Below are 23,070 nucleotides of genomic sequence, written 5' to 3'. Positions count from 1 at the left end.
CTTCATACGGAAGGAAATTAAATAGTCATCTTATTTAATATCATAATTGCTACATATCAGTGTAGAAATGCACGTAAAATAACATTAACTTATTCATCTAATATTTTCTTTTGGATCGTCATCGACCCTATTAGTTCAGCTGGTAACTATTTACGTTTTCAGCCTCATTTTTTCATGTGCCATTATAAGGATATTGCATCCTTATTTGGAAACATAAACAGATCGTTGTAAATAGTGCAAGCGTCGAATAACGTTTCGAAGAATATCCAAATATGGTATTGCAAGCATTATTTGGAAAACGAATTACCGCGAAAACCCCGTGTTATCTGTCAGGGCCGACAATGTACGGTTAGCATAAACATACAAATATAATTTACCTAATGTAGAATTAATGACTTTATCTTTAGCCAAACTTCATGAAAAACATAACTGTCTTTAGGTAGTAGATCTTAAGTACAAGTCATCTTTTTGTCTTCGACAATACATTCATTTGCTCCATGGCATGGTATAGGATCAAGTTGATAGCGTAGCGACTAATCTAGTTTCCTCTGACCCTTCTCACACCATTTTTGATATTTGGACATTTATGTTTGGGTGTAGGGTCAGAGTAATTTGCTTATCGAAAAGCTGGTATTCGTCGACACCGTGTGGTGTCGGCATATGTAGATGCTTACCAGCTAGTCTAGCAGACATATGAAAATTAAGTGGGTACCAAGCTGCATAAATTTAGTCTTGTCTCACCAATTATATTTTCTTTCATTTTTATATATAATTCACGAGGCCTACTAGAAAAATGAAAAATGATTTCTTTGTCAATTAGGTTGAAGTTGCACTATATAATAGGCATACTGAGTGCTTTCGTGACTATGGCACTATATGATTATCATCAGAGAATTATGGTATGGTAGGACTTAATGGCAGATGCATGGTAAATAATCATGTAATGTGGTTTAAGCGAAATCTGCATAATTTAATTTTATAATAACGTGATATTTGCTTACCTTCACCGCATTCCTGGTAAATGTTTGTAATTTCTCAACACTAGCATCAAATCTGCCAACAAATCCAGCATTATCTGTGTTCGCTGTAGCCCTATGAAGCAGCTGTGCACTAAGACATGCTATTATTGTCCCAAGCCTGCAATCAAAACCAGAATATTAATCAAACTTTTAGTCACGTTTGTGGTGATTGACGCTCGGAAAGACAGTAACAGTAAGTACTAGGAGAGACAAAGTCATTTAGCAGTAACACAGAGCAAATCTGCCATAAGTTTTTTTTTTAAATATAAATTATGATACTAATTTTGATTCAGCCTATGATTTGCACACATCATTCTGCTTGTTTTGATTGAATGGCCGTACATCTCTTGATTCTCATTTTTTATAATGGTTAATGTTCCTGTCAGATGCAGGATTCAGATCAGTAAGGCCTAAAGAATTATATTGTTTATGCCATATCAAGCATTGTTCGATGCCATATTTTCGCATATGCCTCAATTTTACCATTTATATAATCAAAATACAGGATTGAATTATAATTACTGATAATGTGATATTGATGTTGATAGTGTGTTTTTTTAGTTCATACACGCATTCAAACAGTCCTTCTAGGATCGAGAAATGTCATAAACTGTTCAGTTTACACATCTGTATTATCTTTTATAACTTCACCAGAATGTGTACAAAAATGTCGAGAAAAAATGCAGACAGTGTAAATTGACCTTGAGTGGAACAATAAAGAAAACGTTTTGTTTAGCCATGATTTCCACATCACTTTTTAAAAGTAAAGACCAAAAACTCAAATGACTTTAACATTTTTTTCATGATTAAGGTTCCTGTCATATAAATACATGTACACGGTTTCTTCCATACATGAGTTTCCTTACTTTTGGTAATTAAATGTGGAAGCATTTCAGAAGAAAATCATAGCATGTTAATCATTACTTTGATTTTATTAATAGCTAAAACAACAACAACAAAAAAAAAATTCAAAATAATTTTGTTAGTCTTGGCAAAATGCCATTTACAAAATTCACAATGTATGGTATAACGTATACATGGCAAATGTTTCAGGCACTTTAAAATGGCAGTGCTAGCAATTAACAAACTCTATTTCACCAAACATATCAAACTTGCTTTTACATATTTAATTTTTTTAAATTTTACAAAATTTAAAAAAATAAATTCTGATTGTTAATTTAACATAGCACATACTGTAAGCTAGTAATGCTACTGTATTTGTTTCTTTGAGATTAATGTATCCGGTTAAAAGTATTCCTCTTTTCTTCTTCATCCACTCATAACTCTAACTGCATAACTTTATTAGTATCTGAAGATTTTACAAATGTTTGGTTTTATGCTCTTGTTCAATTATTAATCAAAAACCAAACATTTAATCCATCAGAGTATTCTTTTGCAAATTTGTACGAAATTGCTATGTGAAATAAATATTTCCATCTTGTATTTCACTGTTTTTCTGGTTTGAATTAATGCAAGGGGAAGAACTCTATATGTAATTCCAGTCTTGAGGCTATCAATAATTAATACCATCAGTTCTCTTGTTTTCCGTTAATGAGAAAACCATTTTAAAAGAAAAACTAAATTTATTACATAGGATATGGAGTTAAATATATTTTTAATTGTGCTGAATTTAATTATTATACTCATAAAAATCACTGAGAATCTCAACCATTAACCAAACTTCATGAAAAACATAACTGTCTTTAGTTAGTAGATTTAAAGTGATAAATGATCTTACCAGATCCAACCAAAAAGTTGTAACAAGCTCAGCCAATCAGATGTATGAACACCACATCAATATTTAATTAATCTTAAGGATACTTTTACCAAGTTTATAAAATATTTTTAACAGTGATAACAGGTTTAATCAATCATCTCATTGATATTACTAGATCTCACTCATAACTAAAGTCGTGCAAGATCCTGATATTAAAAGTTATTTCAGAAATAAAACCTCGAAAGTAGTAACAGTCTCAATCAGTCAGATCTGAAATATGGCCTCTAGTGCCGTTCAAAACTTGCCCGATATAATGCAAGAACACAATTATATATATATATATATATATATATATATATATATATATATATATATATATATATATATATATATATATATATATATATATATATATATATATATATATACATATATGTGTGTGTGTGTGTGTGTGTGTGTGTGTGTGTGTGTGAGAGAGAGAGAACATTCGTGCATTGACCTCTCATCACTAAACTTGGTCAAGATCTTGACAATACCGACATTTGGTTCAAGTTTGATCAAAAGTTGGTTCAAAATTGGGACTACAGAGCAGTACTATGATTTCATGCAAGATCACCCTATTACTATGCAATGATAATATAAGCATTTATTCCAAGTTTTATAATAATCCAATAAAAATATGGTCTCCAGAAAGGTAAAAGGCTCCGGCGGTCAGTCGCAAAATTGTACCATTAATATGAGATCTTACTGACTATTATTTGACTCGCCCAATCAAAATCATATAAAAAATATTGCTTCCAGAGCTTTGTCAATTATATTGCAAGATAACCTCATTAATATGCAGATATCTTGTTCATTATCAAATTTTTTCTGAAGCTCTATTCGAAGTCTAATTGGAATAATATCAGAAAATACAACCTGTAAAGTGGCAATAAGTTCAGCCAATGGAATGCAAGATCACCTATTTAATATCCATGGTTCTCATTCATTATCCAAGTCTGAGATCTTGATATCAGCATATATTAAAAGTTTGATCAAGATCAGATCAAAAATATGTGGTAACATGCTCACCCAATGAGATGCAAAATCACCTCGTTATTATACTTTATATACTATCTGGCTCAGATTCGAAACCATCCAAGCTATTAGGGATATAAACCTATATTTGAAGACTGACCATTGGACAAAAATATGGCCTCTAGAGGGGTAAGAAGCGAATATTCACTGATGGACAGATGCCAAAACTAGAAGGCCATATCATAAATTCACTTGGCCTTAATTAGCCCGGTCTTTCAACCTCTCTTTCATTGTGACATTTATATAATGATATAAGTATGTATGGAAAGATTAAGGTCACTATCATGGAAATGAGGTAATTAAATTTATACTGTTCAGAAACTGCCAGTGCATAATTTCGGGTGGGAGTGAGGGGTGGGGTTTCGATACAAGATAGTCAAGAATCCTATTGCCACTGTACTTCCATCTTATTTTTGAGATGTTTAGAAAAGTTTCTTTGATTCTAGCATGAAAATAGACAACATATAAATCCTGTGCATTTCAATATATATTCCCTCAAGAACTTGAACAAGAGACAATTATCAAAATTAAAAATCCATGCATATATATATATATATATATATATATATATATATATATATATATATATATGTTCATGAATTCCATATTGAATATATGTACTTATGTATGTATGTAAAAAATAAATTTATTTCGTCATTTGATTTATAATGAGAAAGTAAATGTAGCTATATATTTTAATAATAATAATGACTATTACATTAAACTTCATAAATTGTGATTCACCTGTAAAATGCACTATAATAACTACCGTATTTACTCACTTATATAAAACATTTTTATATATAAAAACATCTTTTTTTCATACAGACAGGATTAACACTTGTAAGTCATAAATCTTAGACTTCAAGCCGGATATCAATAAAGTCTCTAAAAAGCATGGTGGTTTTGCATAAAGTAAGTGATGAGATGAGTTTACCTGAGAAATAAATCTGCTTTTTTTCTTGCTAAATCATTCAAAATACCAGAGGACACATAAACCAGCATATATGGTTATTGACTAAGTATATGAAAGTTTTTAAATGAGTTTATAAAAATCACAATTTTTGCAGATTTGTACATGTGGTCCACTTACAAGTAGGGTGACTTCCACTCCAGTATATATGGTAATACTAGGTATTTTCAACGGTTATGTGGATGAGGTGACGTGAGGGAAATTCCATAGAACTCAACTAGAACTTGTATCTTCAAAGATATCTTTCAATATTTAAAATGATAAAGCTAGAGGTTATTTCTGATAACAAACAGCAGTTATCTTGATGCAACAGCGTAAGTGGGACAAGCTGCTAATAAACTTACAGGATAAGAGGAGAGCTGGTGATAACCGCTGTGATCAATTTTTAAGTTACTCATTTTTATTAAGGTCCAACTAGACACATTAAGAGCTCTTCTGATGAAAACTCCATGTCAAAATAACTTTCCATTTATGAAGGGGCCATATTATGGGTTGGGTCAAGGCAAAAGAGAACCTTCCATGGCCCCATAGTCATGGGGACCCCTAGTTTCTATGGATAAAATTGCATATGTTTAAAAAAAAAAACATATATATCTAAAACATCTAATATTGAGCCTAAAATATCTATAATAATTATGTGCGTATAAAGGACAGTTCAAGGACTGCTTTTGGATGTATTTGTAGATCTATAGTACCCAGTGCACATAAATCCTTAATCCGGTCCTGCATTTAGGAGCAGCAAAAGTAGCATTTTCATGATGGTAACATGTATGATGTCAGATCATGCAAATGTGGAAGAAGTAATAGCAGTAATGGCAAGATATTCAGATCTGTATCTTTTCCAATTAAGACCATGCTCATTTGAGTTGTGAAATTTGTTTGTCAAAATAGCTATAATGGCAGCCTGGTACTGAACGACACAGTTTTCATTTACCGGCAGAACCGGTTAGGCAAGTAAGAAGTCTTCTAGTGAAAACCCTGTGTTGATATGACCATCCATTCAGAAGGAGTAGTGATACTAATATTATTAAGATGGTCACTGTCCAAGCAACACTGTTTTTCATTTAGGATCAACTATAATTAATTGTTCTTTTTAAGAGTCTGTGCTCTTAAAATAAGTAACAGAAAAGAGAAAAGACAACAAACTTTGTACAATTTAATAAATAATTTATTTCCCTAGAATGCAAAGTGAAAAATGAGAAAAAAAACTTACTGTATTGCCAATTAAATCCAAAAATAATCTAAAAAATAAAGGCACAAGTCCTAGTAGTAAAAAGTTCTGAATAAAACTCGGTTCAAGTCCAGAAGAGATAAAAAATTGAAATTAACATGTCTGTTAAGGCCTGCAAAGTGTTGATGTGTCAACAGTCTCTCGTTGAATCACAGAAATATTATCCCAGGTTTGAATTCAGTATAAATTCCAATGAATGTCTTTATCCAAGAATTTTATCAGAGCACATATGTATTTCCATAGAAAATAATCAGCTGAATTCAATAATTTGAAGAACATAAAATTCACCACAAACTGGTCACAACATAATGCAACTTAAAGTGCTAGATGTTAAAGCACGACTGGTAAAATCGTCACAGTCACAAGATAATATAGTTCTCTGCTTGACCTCAGGTCACAATTAGCATTTTCTAAAAACAACGATTAGCTAATGGAAAATAACCTTATAGAATGATCTAATGAGCCTTGTTTATTTACAACACAATATCCTACGAAATTCACTTAGGAATCTCCAAAACCTCCAAACATATACATAACAATCTAGTTATTAGTCTATGGGATTAATGTGTTAAGTTTTATGGAAAACCTCCAAATAGTTAGTAAGAATAATGATATTATTTAGCATGCTGAATGAGGATGCACTGAACCCAACTGCATTACAACGCTTGCTGGAAGCTATGGACAAGACATCCCAACATGCGCTTTCTGTCACAATGACATTATGGGCGAAACCTATGCACATCTGCAGCGACAACGCTAAAGTCTTATTTAACAACAGAAAAGACCTTCTAAGGGCTGCTCCGTCGGAAACCAAGACCATCTTCAGAGGACTCATCCTTACTATGGCTTTCACAAGATCGGAAGGATCATCAACAAACGTCTATCACACCCGCTTATAGCTCATCTCAATCAACCAGAAAGTGTTTTAATGTGAACTGCCCCAAGGATCATCTACAATTTTTTTTCAAACAGATGCAGTCTCAGTTCAATTCGTAAGATCAAATTAGATCTTCTCCTTGTCTGTCCGGCTCAAGGAGCGATCTCTAAGAATACCTAAGTAGAGTTTCTCTACCCCGTCTTTCTATCCTTAGGAAATATTGATGGGACATCCCTAGGGACTTACACCCTTACCTGCCGGACACTCCTTTTCCAAAACGTCCCCATAGGCGCTCCTTTCTAAGCCCTTTTTCAGAGGCTAGGTCATGCATCATGGACGATGAGTAGGTACTTTCTGTTGTGAGCGACGGTTACCGGCTTCATTTTCGGGTACAACTCACTATGTCATGGACTCCATGTTCATTCATCAGTCCAGTCTGGTGAAATTGAGAGAACAGGTGCACACCCTTTTGCAGAAAAGGGCAGTAGAGAGGGTTCTGAACGCATTCCTATTAAAACAATTGCAGTCATTGCACATAATAACAGTCAGCCGCATTCTTGTCCCGAGCATTCCTGGTCTCCTCTGAATTGATCTTTTTTCCTGGATGAATCTTAAAAGATGGAGACCGCCTTCTCAATCCGAATCGCAATGCGTGCATTAGATTGGGCGGTCACCATCGGCCATCAGGATTCCTGTTGGCAACTTCCGTTACTTCCTTCACATTGAAAATATCTCCAGTTTTGGTTAGAACAGGAAGTTTTTCGATTCCGGATTCTACCTTTTGGAATCGTTTCCGAATCCTGAATCCTTACCCGAGTTATGGGAATAATAGAGCCATACATCCAATTACAAGGAACCCCAGTTCTCCAGTATTTCGAAGAATGGGCTGAATAACAATGTTCAGGTCCAGTCTATCAAGATCAATTCCACTGTTGGTCCATAGTAATTGGGTCTGTTTTTGTACCCAACCTGGCATTGTCTGAGTTAATTCCATCTCAGAACTCCGTTTACGTGGAATGAACTTCCTCACAAACAAGAACTTAGTCCGGGTCCCATGAGAAGAATTGATTGAATTCTGCCACTTCTAGAAGCGCCACGATCAAAAGTAAAATAAATGTCGCCTCAGCTTCACCTATCGCTTTTGAGAACTTTGAGCACAGCGGCCAATCTGGTTTCCTTAAGACGTCTCCATAGTTTCTCACTATAACAAGATGGAAACCACACAGATTATATATAATCTCAGATTCTTCGAGAACATGATTTTAGTGACCATTTTCACTGGTACATGAATCAAGACAGATTAATGACGGGGGTTCCAATGCATGCACCCGACTTCTATCTTTTATAGTTTGGCCGAAGCATCAGGTCCTGGCTGGGGCGCTCATTTAGAGCTGGATGGCATACTTCTCCAGTGTTATTGCCCTCGGGATGAATCGCCCTTTTACCCTGACAATATAGAAATGAAAGGTTCATCGACAGAGTATGGGGTCGATATGACACGGTCAGCTGAGACAACACGTCCGTCGAAGCGTATGTCTAACGTCAAGGAGGTAGATATGCCCCTTTTCTTTGCGTGGATTTCTGGAATCTCATCTTATGAGCCACATCAGAGAATGTCACCTTCCGAATTTGCCACATAATAGGGCGAAGAACGTATTAGCGGTCAATCTGTACAGGAAGGACAAAACAGTTCTAATGGAATGGTCTCTACCCAACTGCGTAATAAAGTCCTTTTTCTTACTATGGAGAAAGTCCCTCTTGAATGACGTCTATCCAGGCAAGCACATGACGTTTGTATGGATAAAACAAACCCATAGTGGTGGTTTACATCTTTTTTTTGGCTGGGTATGATTGAAATTTTGAGGTAGTAGATTTTGTCCAAATGTATTATGATTCAAAGGCTATTATCATTGTCAACCTGTATAGTCAGATTTTACAGATTGAAAAGTAACAGGTTTTGAGCACCCTAGTAGTGGCAGCAAGTATGACTTTTCTTAGAAGCATAATTCATGCCACAGTAATTACTTAATCGGCCATGACAGCAGAGGCATGATGTACAATCATCTAATTGTGTTACATTCACATGTGTACCAAACAGATAAACTGTTGAAGGTAACCTATTTCAATACGGAATGTATAGTCATTAATCTGGAAAAATGTATCTTTTCTCTGAATAAAATGGGTATTCCTATTTCCAAATCCACTGATAAGAAAGGACTAGGATATGCATTGTTGGATAAAATAATTCTATGTGGTCACGAACTTAACAATAACACTTAATTTATGTCCGAAAGTATACAATTTAGGTCACATTAAGCTTCTTTACATGTAAGGATCTAGTACTAACATAGATTTAACTAAAACATCACATCAATAAATGAGCTTCAAACGAAATTTCAGTGAAGCCACTGAAGCATGTCAACGAGACCTCTTTTGTAGTAAGAGTGAAGTAGATATGGATATGGATATCCCTTACCAGGTTAATGAGGTAGGATGCCCAGAACGTATGATTGGATCCGTGGTGACTCAGTGGTTAGCGTGCCAGACTCACGACCTAAAAGGTGCGGGTTTGAATCCTTTCATGAGACCAGCCTGGTTCACCTACCACAGTGTGTCCTTGGGCAGGGCACTTTACTCCAACTTTCTCGGCACTAAATAACCTATTGGTGTTGATGTGCCGTAAAGCGCCAAAACAAAAAACTCCAAAACAACCGAGCATATGAGTCTAGTTATAATAGTGTGAATCAAAACAATTTATGTGGTAGTGAGCTAAGCAGAAACGTTTACGTAAATATTTAAAATGCCACATTCTAAAAGGAAGGTGTGGTGCAAAACAAAATGCACACTGTCCGCTAATTTGATGATTTCTAAATGAACAGAGGTTTGAAAATAACATAAAAACAAACTGTAATCAACTTAAGTGAAGCATGAAATATGTGTCACCATAACCTATTTTTGGAGAGTTCTTCATTCATAGAGGCACCTCCACTAAATTTCGTAATTCCAGGTGTAACAGAATGTACATAGTATGTAAGCAATTTATGTGTTATGAGCTAAATTAAAAACGTAACCTAAGCCAGTCACATTTAAAAAATATATCTTGTTTCCTTATTTTGCTATTAGGGCGAATACTAAGTGAAATGCATACAATCCTCTAGTTCGATGATTTTAGCATGAACATAGAAATAAGCTGAAAAAAGTTGAATTAAAATGCATGTAAAATCATAAAATGTTGGTGACTGTGACCTAATATTCATGTGAGTTTGTAGTACTTGTACCACTTTTCAAACTCGTCTATTGTTTACATTACTACTCAACTTCAATGTGAATGTGAAACATTATAATGAAAGCTGGTAGAGACCAGGCTACATTTTTATATTGGCAGGACATTATTGGGTATGAACAGAAATATGTACATTAAGCAGTTAAAGGAATTGTAATGAATGCATCAAAATACACTCGCCCACACAGATATGGAAGCCATATTAGTGTAGAAAGTCATGTTTGATTTAAAATGTAGGGAAGATAACACTTTTCTGTCTCTTTCAGGTCTTTCATTTCTGAAATCACAAGGGGAGTAGAAACCGTTAGAGAGGATGGCCAAGACTTTAGTAATCTGCAAAAATACCTTAAAACTCAAAAAAAATATTAAAAATAACTCTGTCATTAAAGAGCTTTCAGTGATACACTTGACGTGTATTAGAGGAATGTAAAGTGGATTGCTTCTTAATTTTCAGCATAAAGGAAATATCAAGGACAGAAGTACAAATAAAATATCCTACAAATTCGTGAACGTGCATAATAAATGCTCTTGAAGCAAAAGGTAGAATACATTTTTCATCATTTAAGATCATGCAATATTGACGAAGTGGCGATTACAGGCAATTTTACACTGTTTAAAGATTCCTACTGCGAAAGGCTAAAACAAAATCCTTTGATTGTTACACAAAAACGGGAATAATTTCTATAACCTCACTCAAAATATAACAAACCCGTTTATGCGATGACTTTCTTTTCCGTCCATAGTTTGCTATGACTTAACGAGATTAAACTGTCCATCAAACTCATTTTATATGCCCGGTAGTTTATATAAGGCTAAAAGGGGGCAAGAAATACATGTATTTGTTGACTTACAACATCATAGTGGTGCACGCTGTCAGTATTAGGGAAATGGTTATTCTCTTGCATTTGGCATTTTTGGGGTCTCTGTCATCCTTTTTCCTGCTACAGCAACAGCGGCAGCAGCAGGTACATAAACAGCATTTGTAACAGCAACAAAAAAAGGGCATGATCACGCCAATGAAGATACACGCATAGTAGGAACTGTAGGCATGCAGCGCCTGGAAAGAAACAAAAGCATTTGCTGGTAAAGGACTAAAGAAGCAGCAAAATCAAATGGTACATAATTCAGAAAGAAAGGAAAAAAAAAAACTTCTTGACATGTCATAGATGCTCTTACAAGACCTCACCAATACTATGAAAATGACTGAAACAATGGGCCATATCTCCACTGGATTTTTATCAAAGAGATGCAGATCAAATTTTACAAAGATTTTGATACTGTAAAGCCTTATTCTGGATTTGATTCCAGTTCACGCGGATCTTCTGAAGTATTGAATTGAAATTTGCAATAGCTTTGAGATTGTTTTTTTAAAAAAATAAGACAGACGGGAAACAGCATATATCTCGCCCAAAGGTTTGGTGAGAGAAAAAAACACAATAAACAATTTGCAACAAGACTCTTTGTTCCGGTATTTTTGTCAGTTGTTCACCAAACACAAAAATTATGACCATACCCAACCATATTCTTTCTGCATAATGCCTTAAATGATGGTTCAGACGTTTGAAGACGTAAATAATTTCTCTGTGTGTGTGTGTGTGTGTGTGATTTGAATTTTTAACGTAGCTTTAACAATTTTTCAGTCATATCGATATGATGTCTGCAGTGTGGCAGTTTACAGTTATGTCTAGCACTGGGGCATCATGCCACAGACAAGTAGCATGATGTCCCACCCAGTCACATTATCCTGATACCAGGCCGACCCGTCCTAACACTAACCTCTTAATGCTGAGCGCCAAGCGAGGCAGCTGTTAGTACCTTTTTTGTAAATCTTTGGTATGACGCGGCCGGGGATCGAACCCACGACCTCCCGCATCCGAGGCGGACGCTCTAACCACTAGGCCACCGAAGCGGTCGTAAATAATTTCTAATTATAGACCACAGTTTCAGGTTTTTAAATATAGTCAGTATGGTTGAAACATAGATGAACATCCTACTCTTTTCTTGGTCATGATTTTCACCCTGCAAAAATGCATCCCTGTCCACACCAAATCCCACCCACATATGGATGGATAAAAAATCTAAAACTATTGTACACATACATATCAACCGTGTCTCAAAATTTAACGACTTAATCTTGAACTGTACAGGAGAAGTATACATTAAACATGGACAAATTTATAGCATCATTTGATTTCTGCCTTTTCTAGTTTAGGTGTTCAGAAAGCCCTATCCATTTGCTAAATATGATATCCTCTTTGGTCCCCACAATTTTCAGAGAGTATGATGGGAAATGAAATGTATCACATAAAATAACAGTAATATATAACCTAATGCTATTGCATAGCTTATTCTGATCGATCATTAACCGGTCACCTGATTGGTCAGTATCTGGTGACCAATCACCGGTTACAGGTGTCCAGTCCATTGGCCCAGATGACCGGTCATTGTATGGTGGCTGGTCACTGATGAGTTCTTATAGGCGTGCGATCGCATGACCCAGGTCACAGGTCACTGGCCATCGGGCATTTCATATCGGTCATCGACTAACCACCGATTATCACTCATCAGAGTCTCAAGACACGTGATTAGGAATCAAACTGTAGCAAGAATGGGAATCCACCCACCGGTTCAGACCAGGACAGGGACTGAAAGGGTATCCCTTTCACATTACCTCTATGAATTCGCACATAATTTACGGCCCTCCACCTCCATGGATTCGGATCTTTATGCATCCATGGATTACGGTACCCTGGACCCTGTGTGTCTCGTGTACAGCCGTCACCTTCTTGTCAGATGACATCAATCAGAAAGGCAGGAAACGTAGCATAATCTATACCAACCATGCCAGAGAAGCACCCTCGTCCTTCCATTGGAACATTTAGTCACTACTCACCAAGATAGCTATGGGCAGTGGTGCGGATTGCTTGTATGTCATCTCTGCTCCCTCGGGACATAGTGATGCCCAGCATGTGTTGAAAGCTGTAGCCAAAACATCTTGAAATGAGCTTTCTGTTTCAGTGGTTGAACATCTACACATCCACTGTGATGTTGGCTTAAATTTTCCAAGGCCGTACTTCACCAGAGCAAAGAGTCTCACTGGGTTGCTCCTTCAGAAGCTGAAACGTTCTTCGGAGGCTTCGCTTGCGATTGTGCAGCTTCACAATACCTGCATAATCATCATTACCAATCCTTTACAACTGCTCCTGGCCCATTACAATCGTAAACAGTTACCGAAACTCATCCCACAAGTAATCGATAGCATTAGGTCCAATCAATGTTTGCAAGGCCATGCGCGTGAACCCCACACAATATCATCAACATATTACAATTTTAACTAACGCATGATTCATGATTCGTAAGCAATTGCGAAAAGCTGTGCATCATGCCTGCACTCAGCAAAAGAGCCGATCTATGGGGTATAAAAGGGGACATGAAAGTATAGACTGCAGTTGGAGGATCATAGAGTCTATCTTGGACAAAGTCCACTCCGCTCTCCCTCTCATAGACCATAACATCAACCACAACAATATATCAATATAAATAGTTTCCGAACTTGCATCTGAGCGGGATTTGCCCGGCATATATTATAGCATGAGCGAAAACGTGAAACGGACGTTGTAAATTTAGCGAGTGCTACACACATCAGTACATAAAACCTTGTCCGTCCATGACTGGCAAAACAAGCGTTGTAGCAGATGTATCAAACGGCACCAAAGAAATTAACCGGGGACGGTTTGACTTGAGAATCCCTAACAAAGTTCACCAACTGGATATCGTACTTCACAATACAAGGGGTACATAAGTATCTAAAGTTTTCAATACAGTTTGAAGAAAATAGGATCCACTAGCTAACTACAGTCAAGAAAATTAAATATAAAAAAATGCAATTTCTCCTAACCTCAAAAGCACATATAAATAAAAATAAATGAATTCACAGAAACCTTTATGCACTATTGGATTCAATAAATACAGTTAAATGCTGTAAACCAGGGTTCACTGAAGGTCCCATTTTCCTTTCCATACAATACTATTCTTTTGGGAGAAACACATTCATAACTGTCATGTGAATATTTCAACAATTGCTTTGTACAAAGTTTAAAATTATCTACCTGGAATATATTTTAACGAAAAAATAATACTTGTATTAATTGTAAAGTGTTTGATAACATTTACTGAGATGTGTCGTACTAACCTGGTATGTCGAGATGACAGTGGCAGATCCATGCTTTGTTTTGACTGAAATGACAAATCTTTCTCTGATTGACTGAAATGTGTTCTATCTAAACTGAAAAAGGAGGTTCACTGAACCATATCAACCCTTTTTTCATCCGCCACTGGTCTGAAATTAAGGACGAAATATGGATATTCTGCCAAATATAAATGCTATACAGTCTCTTAAAATCAAAATGATAAAGTCAAAAATAGGTCTGAAACAATTCGTGGAATACATGCATTATGCTCCTGTTGACATATCCATGCTCATTTTACAACTTAACCAGTCATACCAGCACTGCCAGTCACAGCGTGGACACCTCTTGTCACCCTTGTTTTTGTGGACAAGACAATTATAGAATTGCCAATTATATAAGACACCTCTTATCATACTGGATTTTGTGGGCAAGACAATTATGGCAGTTTAGTTATTTTGTATGAATACTCACTGCTTGCCAAGAGGACTTGAGCTTTTCTTCGATGCTGTCTGTTGAATTCAAAAGTTGTCGTATCTTCTTTATGTCTGAAAATGAATTAAAGAATTTCATATAAAAAAGTATAGCATAGGCCTTTGAAATGTAATCACTGGTAAGGAACTCTCAGAACTTATTCCCTTATATTTTCAGGTATTATTACATTTTCTTACTCAGTTATATAATTTCAAAGCCAGCCCGTGATTATAGCATCAAATCAGCATGATGACGTATAAGACCGACCTAAGTTGAAACCAAGCAGCGTGTCATTCAATCTGGTTAATAAAAAAGCTTGCACATCATACCGTATATACTAGCAGCAGGGAGGGTGAATCCACCTTTGTCTGAAAAGCGTCGAAACGTCGAAAATAAGCCTTCCTACAAATGATTGAAAATTAAAAGCGTCGACAAAATTAAAAAAGCGTCGACACTTTACTGAGAGTTTCTCCGGAATTTTTCTAATTAATATTACTTTAGTGTCGTTGGTGGTTTTTTCTAGTTTGTTATGCACGCTGTTTACGCAATTACGTCTTAATTGAGGTCGCTCCCTCCCTGCTGCTATTCATCCAAATATTTTATCGAGACCTACACGATATCTGGATCTAGGATCATGTAAATTTATCGTTATAAATCCGTGTGGAGTAGCTTGCGCTTGTGAAAAGAAATTTCTAACCTTATTTATATACAGTTGTTACTTAATCTGATAATGAGATGGTTGAAATGGGATAAGTTGTATTCATTAGCACCATCAGTTGATGATCAGAGATGCTACGATGTACTTAAAGATTTTAATGAAAATGCTCGATTACTGGATGATAATGTTATTGAATTTATAACCGATATTGATGAAGCACCATCTGTAGATGATCTAGATGATCTAGATGGATTTGTCAATAATTTAGTTGTATATGATGATGTGATGCTAGACAAACAATCAAATCCAGCTAGGATTTTTTCTCGAGGAAGACATAAAAACACTGATGTGATATATGTAACACAACGGTATACACAAATACCAAAAGTTATCAAAGACAATTGCAATATTTTAGTTGTGTTTAATGGCGTCGACACACATACGTTGCGCAATATTCATCAAACTTGGTGTAGCGGAGATATGGATATAAATAAGTTTAGAAATATATCCTCACCTAAAAAATACATTATACAGACGTGAAAAGTGTGATATTGGAATCTTTTATGACCTGTGTAACCTGTAAGTACCTTGTTATGTTGATAACACTTTAACCATGTTAGGTCACGCCAGTCGATAGATAACAGTTTCTCAGAAAACTACTGACCTTGTATTTCAACTTACATGACTGATTGCAAATATAGCGAAACCTGTCGATAATGGTCATTCTGAGGAGTGATCAAATTTTGTCTTTTCTAGATGCATGATTTTAAGAAAAGAAGTTCGTAGATGTTGTCCTTTACTAACAGATGACTTTAATATGAGGATGTCTACCAAGGAACCTCGAAAATCCACTCACCTCGAAAATCAGCATGTATTTATCTTCCTTTCTGGCGGTAAAGGGTCTATGTCCTTGCAGGGATTTACGATTTATCTCTACACCTGAAGACATTTTCGCCAACACAAAAATGGCCATAATAAAATATGCATTTAACAGAAAGCCGGAATTTCATCAGTGTGACTTTTCTAGCTCCACAATACTCCTTTAGGGTTCAAAATAGAAGAAAGAAAAACGAATACAAAAGAACTAAAAGTGAGCAGTAATGGAATAGGTCAACAGTGGCAGAATAGGAACTGTTTTATCAACAAATGATTTTAAATTCTTTCATTTCCCTATGTATCAGTTCATTTAAAACAAACGAATTTGAGAAATATTGTTGACAGCAATCTGAAAAGAATAAAACTATAAACCTCTGTATTAACGTACATGGAAATGAAAAACACATCCCTAGAAAAGATACTGTTAGAAAAAAAGAAACATTGAGGCAGCTTTATAGAGTTGGCCATTATAAATATATTTATTATTAAAAGGCCTCATACTGGTAAACAAATATGTGTCCAATTTACAAAGAAATACGGGCTACAAATCGGCCATTTTCAATGTCAAGGAATATCAGACCATCGTAAAGCGTGTTCTCCCAGTGAATATAATTGGAAGTGTCCATGGTTTAGAATGAAAATCACAAATAATTGGTATCCATATGACACGGAAAACCTGATATACATTGAAAATGTACTGTAATTTCGGCTACATTTCCAAGTGAAATAAGATTTTCCTTACTGCACCGACTTTACCCTGTAAATCCAGTCCATCATAAGCAAAAACCCAGAATCGAGCTGGATTAACAGAAAAACAAAATACATCCATTCCAGACCAAGTCCAATGAGCATTCATTTAAAATATGACTCTAAATTGTAATTTTAAGTAAACCAAAACGAGAATTTTTTTAAAACTAATGTCGAACCAATGAGCATTCATTTAAAATATGACTCTAAATTGTAATTTTAAGTAAACCAAAACGAGAATTTTTTTAAAACTAATGTCGAACCTAAGGTCGTTCAGCATTACTTAGAAAAAAACTCGTTCATATTTTCCCGTACAAATGCAATAACCTATAAATACTAACTCATCTGAAGACTTCTTTGCTATACGTATATTTGGGCAATAAAGTAAATATAAGTGGCTACAAAATGAAAAGTGTAGGAAATAACTATCAAGGGTTTGACGTAAGTCACTTTATCAGACCAAACCTTTATTAACAAGTGGAGGGGGACGAAAAACCAAAAGGGTATCTCTTAATGCAAAGTAATTATCTAAGTTGAATGAAATTTTTCCGTTTCAACCACCCATTTTGGTTTGCGACTGACCTAGTTGGCGATGGGTACATCACAAAGGGCTAAGCCTACAGTTTGCTTGGGAAGGCATTAAAAAGAAGTTCTGTTGGAGAGGTGAACATTGCATTCAGGGGCTATAACTCTTTTAAATGATGATATGGAATTCTGGAAATCAAACAAGGTCTCGTCACTATAAAGGTGCATATTAACTTTGGCTGAAATGCAAAAGTCCTACACAAAGTTATCCTGAGTCTTAAGCTACATACTGTATTCAGTTGCAATAGGAAAAGAATAGGGTGAAAATATCTCCAAAAACCAATGTCACGATGACAAACAAGCAGGGGTAATAACTCTTGTAATGAGACTCGAACTTTAAGAACCACTTGTAAGTTTATCCCAGTTTGCATCACAATATATTAAATGTTTATTGAGCAATGTCACTTCCAACCAACATTAATGTGAATATATTAAGATAATGTCAAGGGCCATAACTATCGAAATGTAACTGAGAAGATAAAACCTATTTAGAAAGATATTTTTGTAAAATTGATCTTTTGTCTTTTCCCTGGACTTATCTGGATGCAACCAAATGCCTAAACAGGGCACACTTAAGTCTTGAGACAGCATACACACCAAATTGTAGCAGAGAATATCGAATCGCTCTTTAGAATCTCTTTAATGGATATTTAATATTGAATTTTGAAGGAAATATCTTTATTACGAAAGCAGCGTGTGAGATAAAACCCGTAAGATGCATATCGATGGCAGCGAGATACTGTAAGATGCATATATATTGGAATGAGACAATGAACACAAGGATTGCTTCAGAATTCGTTCAGATGTTCTTGAACGATGATCGTTACAAGGATCCGCTGAAGTACAGTTGTACAATGGCATGAACTCTCCAAATTGTTCTTGAAATGCTGAAACCAATAAAAGGCATATCTTCATATAAAAGACATTTCATCTAACAAATGGCATCCATATATCTGTATGATTACAAGAAGTGCATGTGTAGAGCATTATAAACACTCATTGTTCTCCCTGGGCAAGCAGCTCTCAAAACATGGTTGCCCTTTATAGTTTTCTTATTGCCCAATAAATTACTGCAACTACCCCCAAGATTGCTACAGTCAAAATTATTCAACAACTTTAGTCATATAGCTCATATTGATTTTTCGTTATCAAAGTCAACATCATTTGGAAGCCAGGCTAACAAATGTACACGAAATGCCAGTTGACATTTGCAAACGATCAGAGGCAGCACCCTGACGGGGAAGCAGTGCTGTGGATTTAATCAGGTTTGCAACAAAGGCTTATTTATTCGAGTTGGGCAACCAGGTTGTTGTTGGTGTCAACACAAATGAGCTTGTGATTTTTTTATGATCAAACTGGAAAACTGCAAGCGTCCAACGTAGACACCAACAACGTCGACACAAATAAGGAAATGTAAGTTAGAAAATCTAGCAATGAAATTAGCTCATCATTCTAGAAAACCGAATCCGACAGATAGAAGAGCCCAAATACGCACTGGTGCTACGACGAAACAAAATAACAAAACAAACAAACAACAAATAGTAGCTTGAGAGACACCATACAGTGGATCTCTCCATCAGATGGCGAGTAGATTCCATTTTTCTCTGTTTTTGAACGGTTTAGGATATCAGCCTGTTCACCGAATTGACAATTTATGTTACGCACTAGCGATGGTTTATCTATTGCTGCTATATAAATGTAAGGGGTGATTAGCGGGTAAATTAGTTTTATTTAATAATGCAATACTTTACCGTCGTTTTTGAATAATATAATCCTCATTATCCGGTCTGATGTACTGGCGTCTATGAATAAAATGCCCATTTATGATGCATGAGTGAACTGCGTCTTAGTGACAATTATCCACTGAGAGGATATATTCAATACAAACGACGAGATTTCCTGCGTCGAATTCTCGAGACGATAGTAGATACACACATGAATGAATAATTCCACATATTGAAAGACAAAGAGAAGATAAACGTAAAACATGTTTGTGCCTGGTTTCTCTGATTCAACTGTTGAGTTCTACATTTATCGCAAATTTAAATTTTTGAGCCATGAAGCATCGCTGTTGATGATAATAGTGATAAATACACATCTGTATGACCATATATTTGTCCACGCGATATTATTTTCTTTAAATAAGTGCAGTAAGAGCTGCGGAAAGTTTTTGGTGTCTTCCAAGTAAGTCCAAGGAGAAGACAAAAGACCAATTTCACATAAATATCGAGCTAAATCTTTCTAACACTATAGTTTTAAATGAAAAATACTATATTCAAAATTCAAATATAACTAATAGATTAAAAAACTATGTAAAGGGTTGAATATAATGTAAGAACCCCAATCACAGAGAACTAAATGAGGAAGGTTCATATGAAACAATCTGGGGAAAAAAATGAATTTACATCGCACTAAATTGGGATGGTTCCAGACGATGATCTGAAATTAACTAAATCTGTTGAAAATTCGATCACGAAATTATTACATATAACAGAATAAATATTGTTGTTATTGAAAATCCTTATGGAAATTACATATAAGCAAAGTCGTTTGCTGAGAGATATCCTGCTTCCAAGATGTCCATTAATTTTCTGTTTCTGGGTTTCAGTTTTAAATGTTAAGTGGACAGTTTTCTACATTGAAGCCCCTCAGTTTTGGGAAGTCGATGACCCTGGATTTACATGTTCAGAATCATAAAAGAGTACGTAGATTCATTTTACGATGTTTTTGAATACCTTGTCATGTGTTTTTCTTTGCATTTACCACACTATTTCATTCGTCGTCGGTGGAAGGTATGGTGGCAAGTTATCTTAAAATGATGCCTGACACTGACTGTAAAATGTTAAAGAAATAAATGGCCATTCGGTGGCACATACCGAAAAATACGTTATTGTTTAATTATATTAATAAATAATATGTATTGCGTATTTCTCTCTCTCTCTCTTTCACATACACACACATACACGAGTGCCCAGACATACAGCAGCAGAGAGGGTGAACATACCTCTTGCTGAAACGTCATTTTTGAAAAATAAAGCTTCCTACGAAAATGAAAAATAAAATAAGGTCAATAACTCCAAACCGAATCTTCTAACTAAAACATAGATTTCCTCTAATTGGGTTAGTTTGGTTTTCTAATTTATTTTTGTCGTTCCTGTTTTTAAAAATTTGTATGTGCGTTCATTTACCCGCCGAATGTTTCATTGAGGTCGCACCCTCTGCTGCTATAAATGTGTGAGTAATTAAATCATTATTATTTCAAAAATGGCGCCAGCTATGGAGTCTTATAGAGCTAGATTAGCTCGAGAGCGACCAGAGGCAATTAAGAAATATACCCCTCTTTGTGATGCCGTCAAGCAGCAACTACAAGCACGTCAGGAGTCTCAGGTTGAATTTGCACAAGGTACGGCACAATTGTTTAAACAAATTGTCGAACCAAGAAAATTGTTACAACAACTGAGGCAGCACAAAAAGCTCTTGAAACATTGCTTGTTGATATTGCTGGCCGTCTTCAAGCAGCTCAACCACCATCCCAGCAACTTCCTCAACCACAACCTGAAGTTCAACCTGAACCTTTGTCAAGATTCAGAATTAACATCATGGATAAATTCATGCCTGAAGGTATTGCCAATATCCAAAACCTCCAAAAAATACTTGATATTGCGCGTTTGTATATCATGATAGAGATAATTATGTAAAACCCGAATATGTTACAACTTTAAAAGCTGCCGATTGGATTAGGGATGTAGATCGTGTCTCTACTGGCATTCAGCAAATCAGATCTAAGGAAGATGTTAACAATTTTAACATTTTTGAACCAGACAGTAAACTTGAAGAAGCTAAACAATCAAGTAAACAAAGAGAAATATAAATAAAGTCGAGACTTAAAGAGATTGAACGAGAAAGGAAACAAAGAGAAGAACAAGATTTGCAATTTGGAAAAAATAGACGAATGAATGAATTCTGTTCTTCACCAAGTAAGAATGAAGCAGAATGGAAATCATTCTCAGGAAAATGGGAGAAGGAAGCAGATATAAAAATAAGTGAGGAAGAAGGAGCAACTGGAAGTTCTGCGTGGGTTCGAGTCCAAGGCTCGGCTAGCGTGGGTAAGTGGGAAAGCCTGCCAGTAGCTTCTCGTGGGTCGGTGGTTCTTCCCTGGGTTTTCCAGAGTTCTTCCTCCACCAGTTATACTGGCCGCCATGTATAGCCTATCTTGTGCTGAAAAATGGCGTTAAACCCTAGAACAACAACAACAACAACATCAACTGGAAGTGGTTTTTCTAATCAAAGAAGCGGTCTTATTACTTGTCCTAACAGTGTTCTTCCCGATGTTGACCGACTAGAAATTCGGATCGGAGAAAAACGTGCAGGAAATAATTCTCCAGAAATTATTAATGAAATATCAGATATTTGTCGAAGATTGTTCACAGGCGGTTTTATGGATCGTAATGTTTATCATTTTTTCATTAATGAAATTGTTGGTGATTATTAAAGCGACTGAAAACAATTAATTAATCAACTTGCAATTTAAAAAATGATTATACATAATGCTCAACTTGGACCTGTAATAGTTAGTGTAGCAAATTCACAATGACCAACATGCCAAGTAACATACGAAGACAAACTTGGTGATATCTTTACTGGTTTATTCAGAAGGATGGCTCCAAAAGCCGTGCCAATCGCAAAACAATTAGTTATGAAAGCTATAAAGTTTGTTGGAAATAAAGCATTAGGTTCTGCTGGCAATCTTGCTGGTAAAGCAGTTTCGTTTATCAAAGGAAGATTAGCTAGATTAGTACAAAAACCTCAAAAACCACAGCCAATTACTCTTCCCAGTACTTAAGTTATTCCTGCAAATATCAGTAAAATAATAAATCAAGCTGGAAATAATAAAAGAACTAGCAGAGTTGGCTGTTAATGAAGTCATACTTGCAGAATTGCCTAATAAAATTATGACTGTAGCTATAACAAAAGAAAACGAAAAAATATAACGGCATGTTTAAATGCAGGATGTGGTCTTCGTGTTAGTCGATAATAATTATAATAAAGATGTTCAAGCCTATATCCGATTCAGCGTTTGATAAGGACGCATCGATTCTTAAAGATCAATCTATATGCGATTATCAGTATTATTCTTATGACGCACGTGTACCAAATCAGCGTGGTCGAATCGAATTACAAGTTCAAGATACAAGTAGATATTTCTTACCTGCTGAAGCATTTATCGAAGTAGAAGGTATACTTTTGAAAGCAGATGATACAGTGTACGAGCTATTAGATCGAACTGGTTTTGTTAATAATGGTGTTACGGCATTATTTAACAGCGCTATACATCATTAACGGAAAAATATTGAATCGTGTCTCAA

General features: G+C 35.6%; 1 protein-coding gene across 2 annotated transcripts in view; it reads right to left on the bottom strand.

The window, feature by feature from the left end:
• The window catches only part of LOC149803090 (prominin-1-A-like), a 153,695-nt gene that overhangs the window by 120,177 nt on the left and 10,448 nt on the right, over positions 1–23,070 (bottom strand). For both annotated transcript variants that reach the window (XM_089952679.1, XM_089952678.1), the window contains exons 2-4: positions 14,839–14,912; positions 11,029–11,234; positions 1,002–1,137 (exon numbers count right to left, since the gene is read on the bottom strand). In XM_089952679.1, coding sequence (XP_089808805.1) covers positions 1,002–1,137; positions 11,029–11,234; positions 14,839–14,912 — 416 coding nt within the window. The remainder of the gene's footprint in view (positions 1–1,001; positions 1,138–11,028; positions 11,235–14,838; positions 14,913–23,070) is intronic.

The sequence above is a fragment of the Sinohyriopsis cumingii genome, chromosome 3 (genome assembly GCF_028554795.1).
Source record: "Sinohyriopsis cumingii isolate HCF-2022 chromosome 3, ASM2855479v2, whole genome shotgun sequence".
In the NCBI taxonomy this organism is placed as follows: domain Eukaryota; kingdom Metazoa; phylum Mollusca; class Bivalvia; order Unionida; family Unionidae; genus Sinohyriopsis; species Sinohyriopsis cumingii.
Note: the sequence above shows the minus strand (reverse complement) of the source record. Positions and strands in the feature narration are given on the sequence as shown.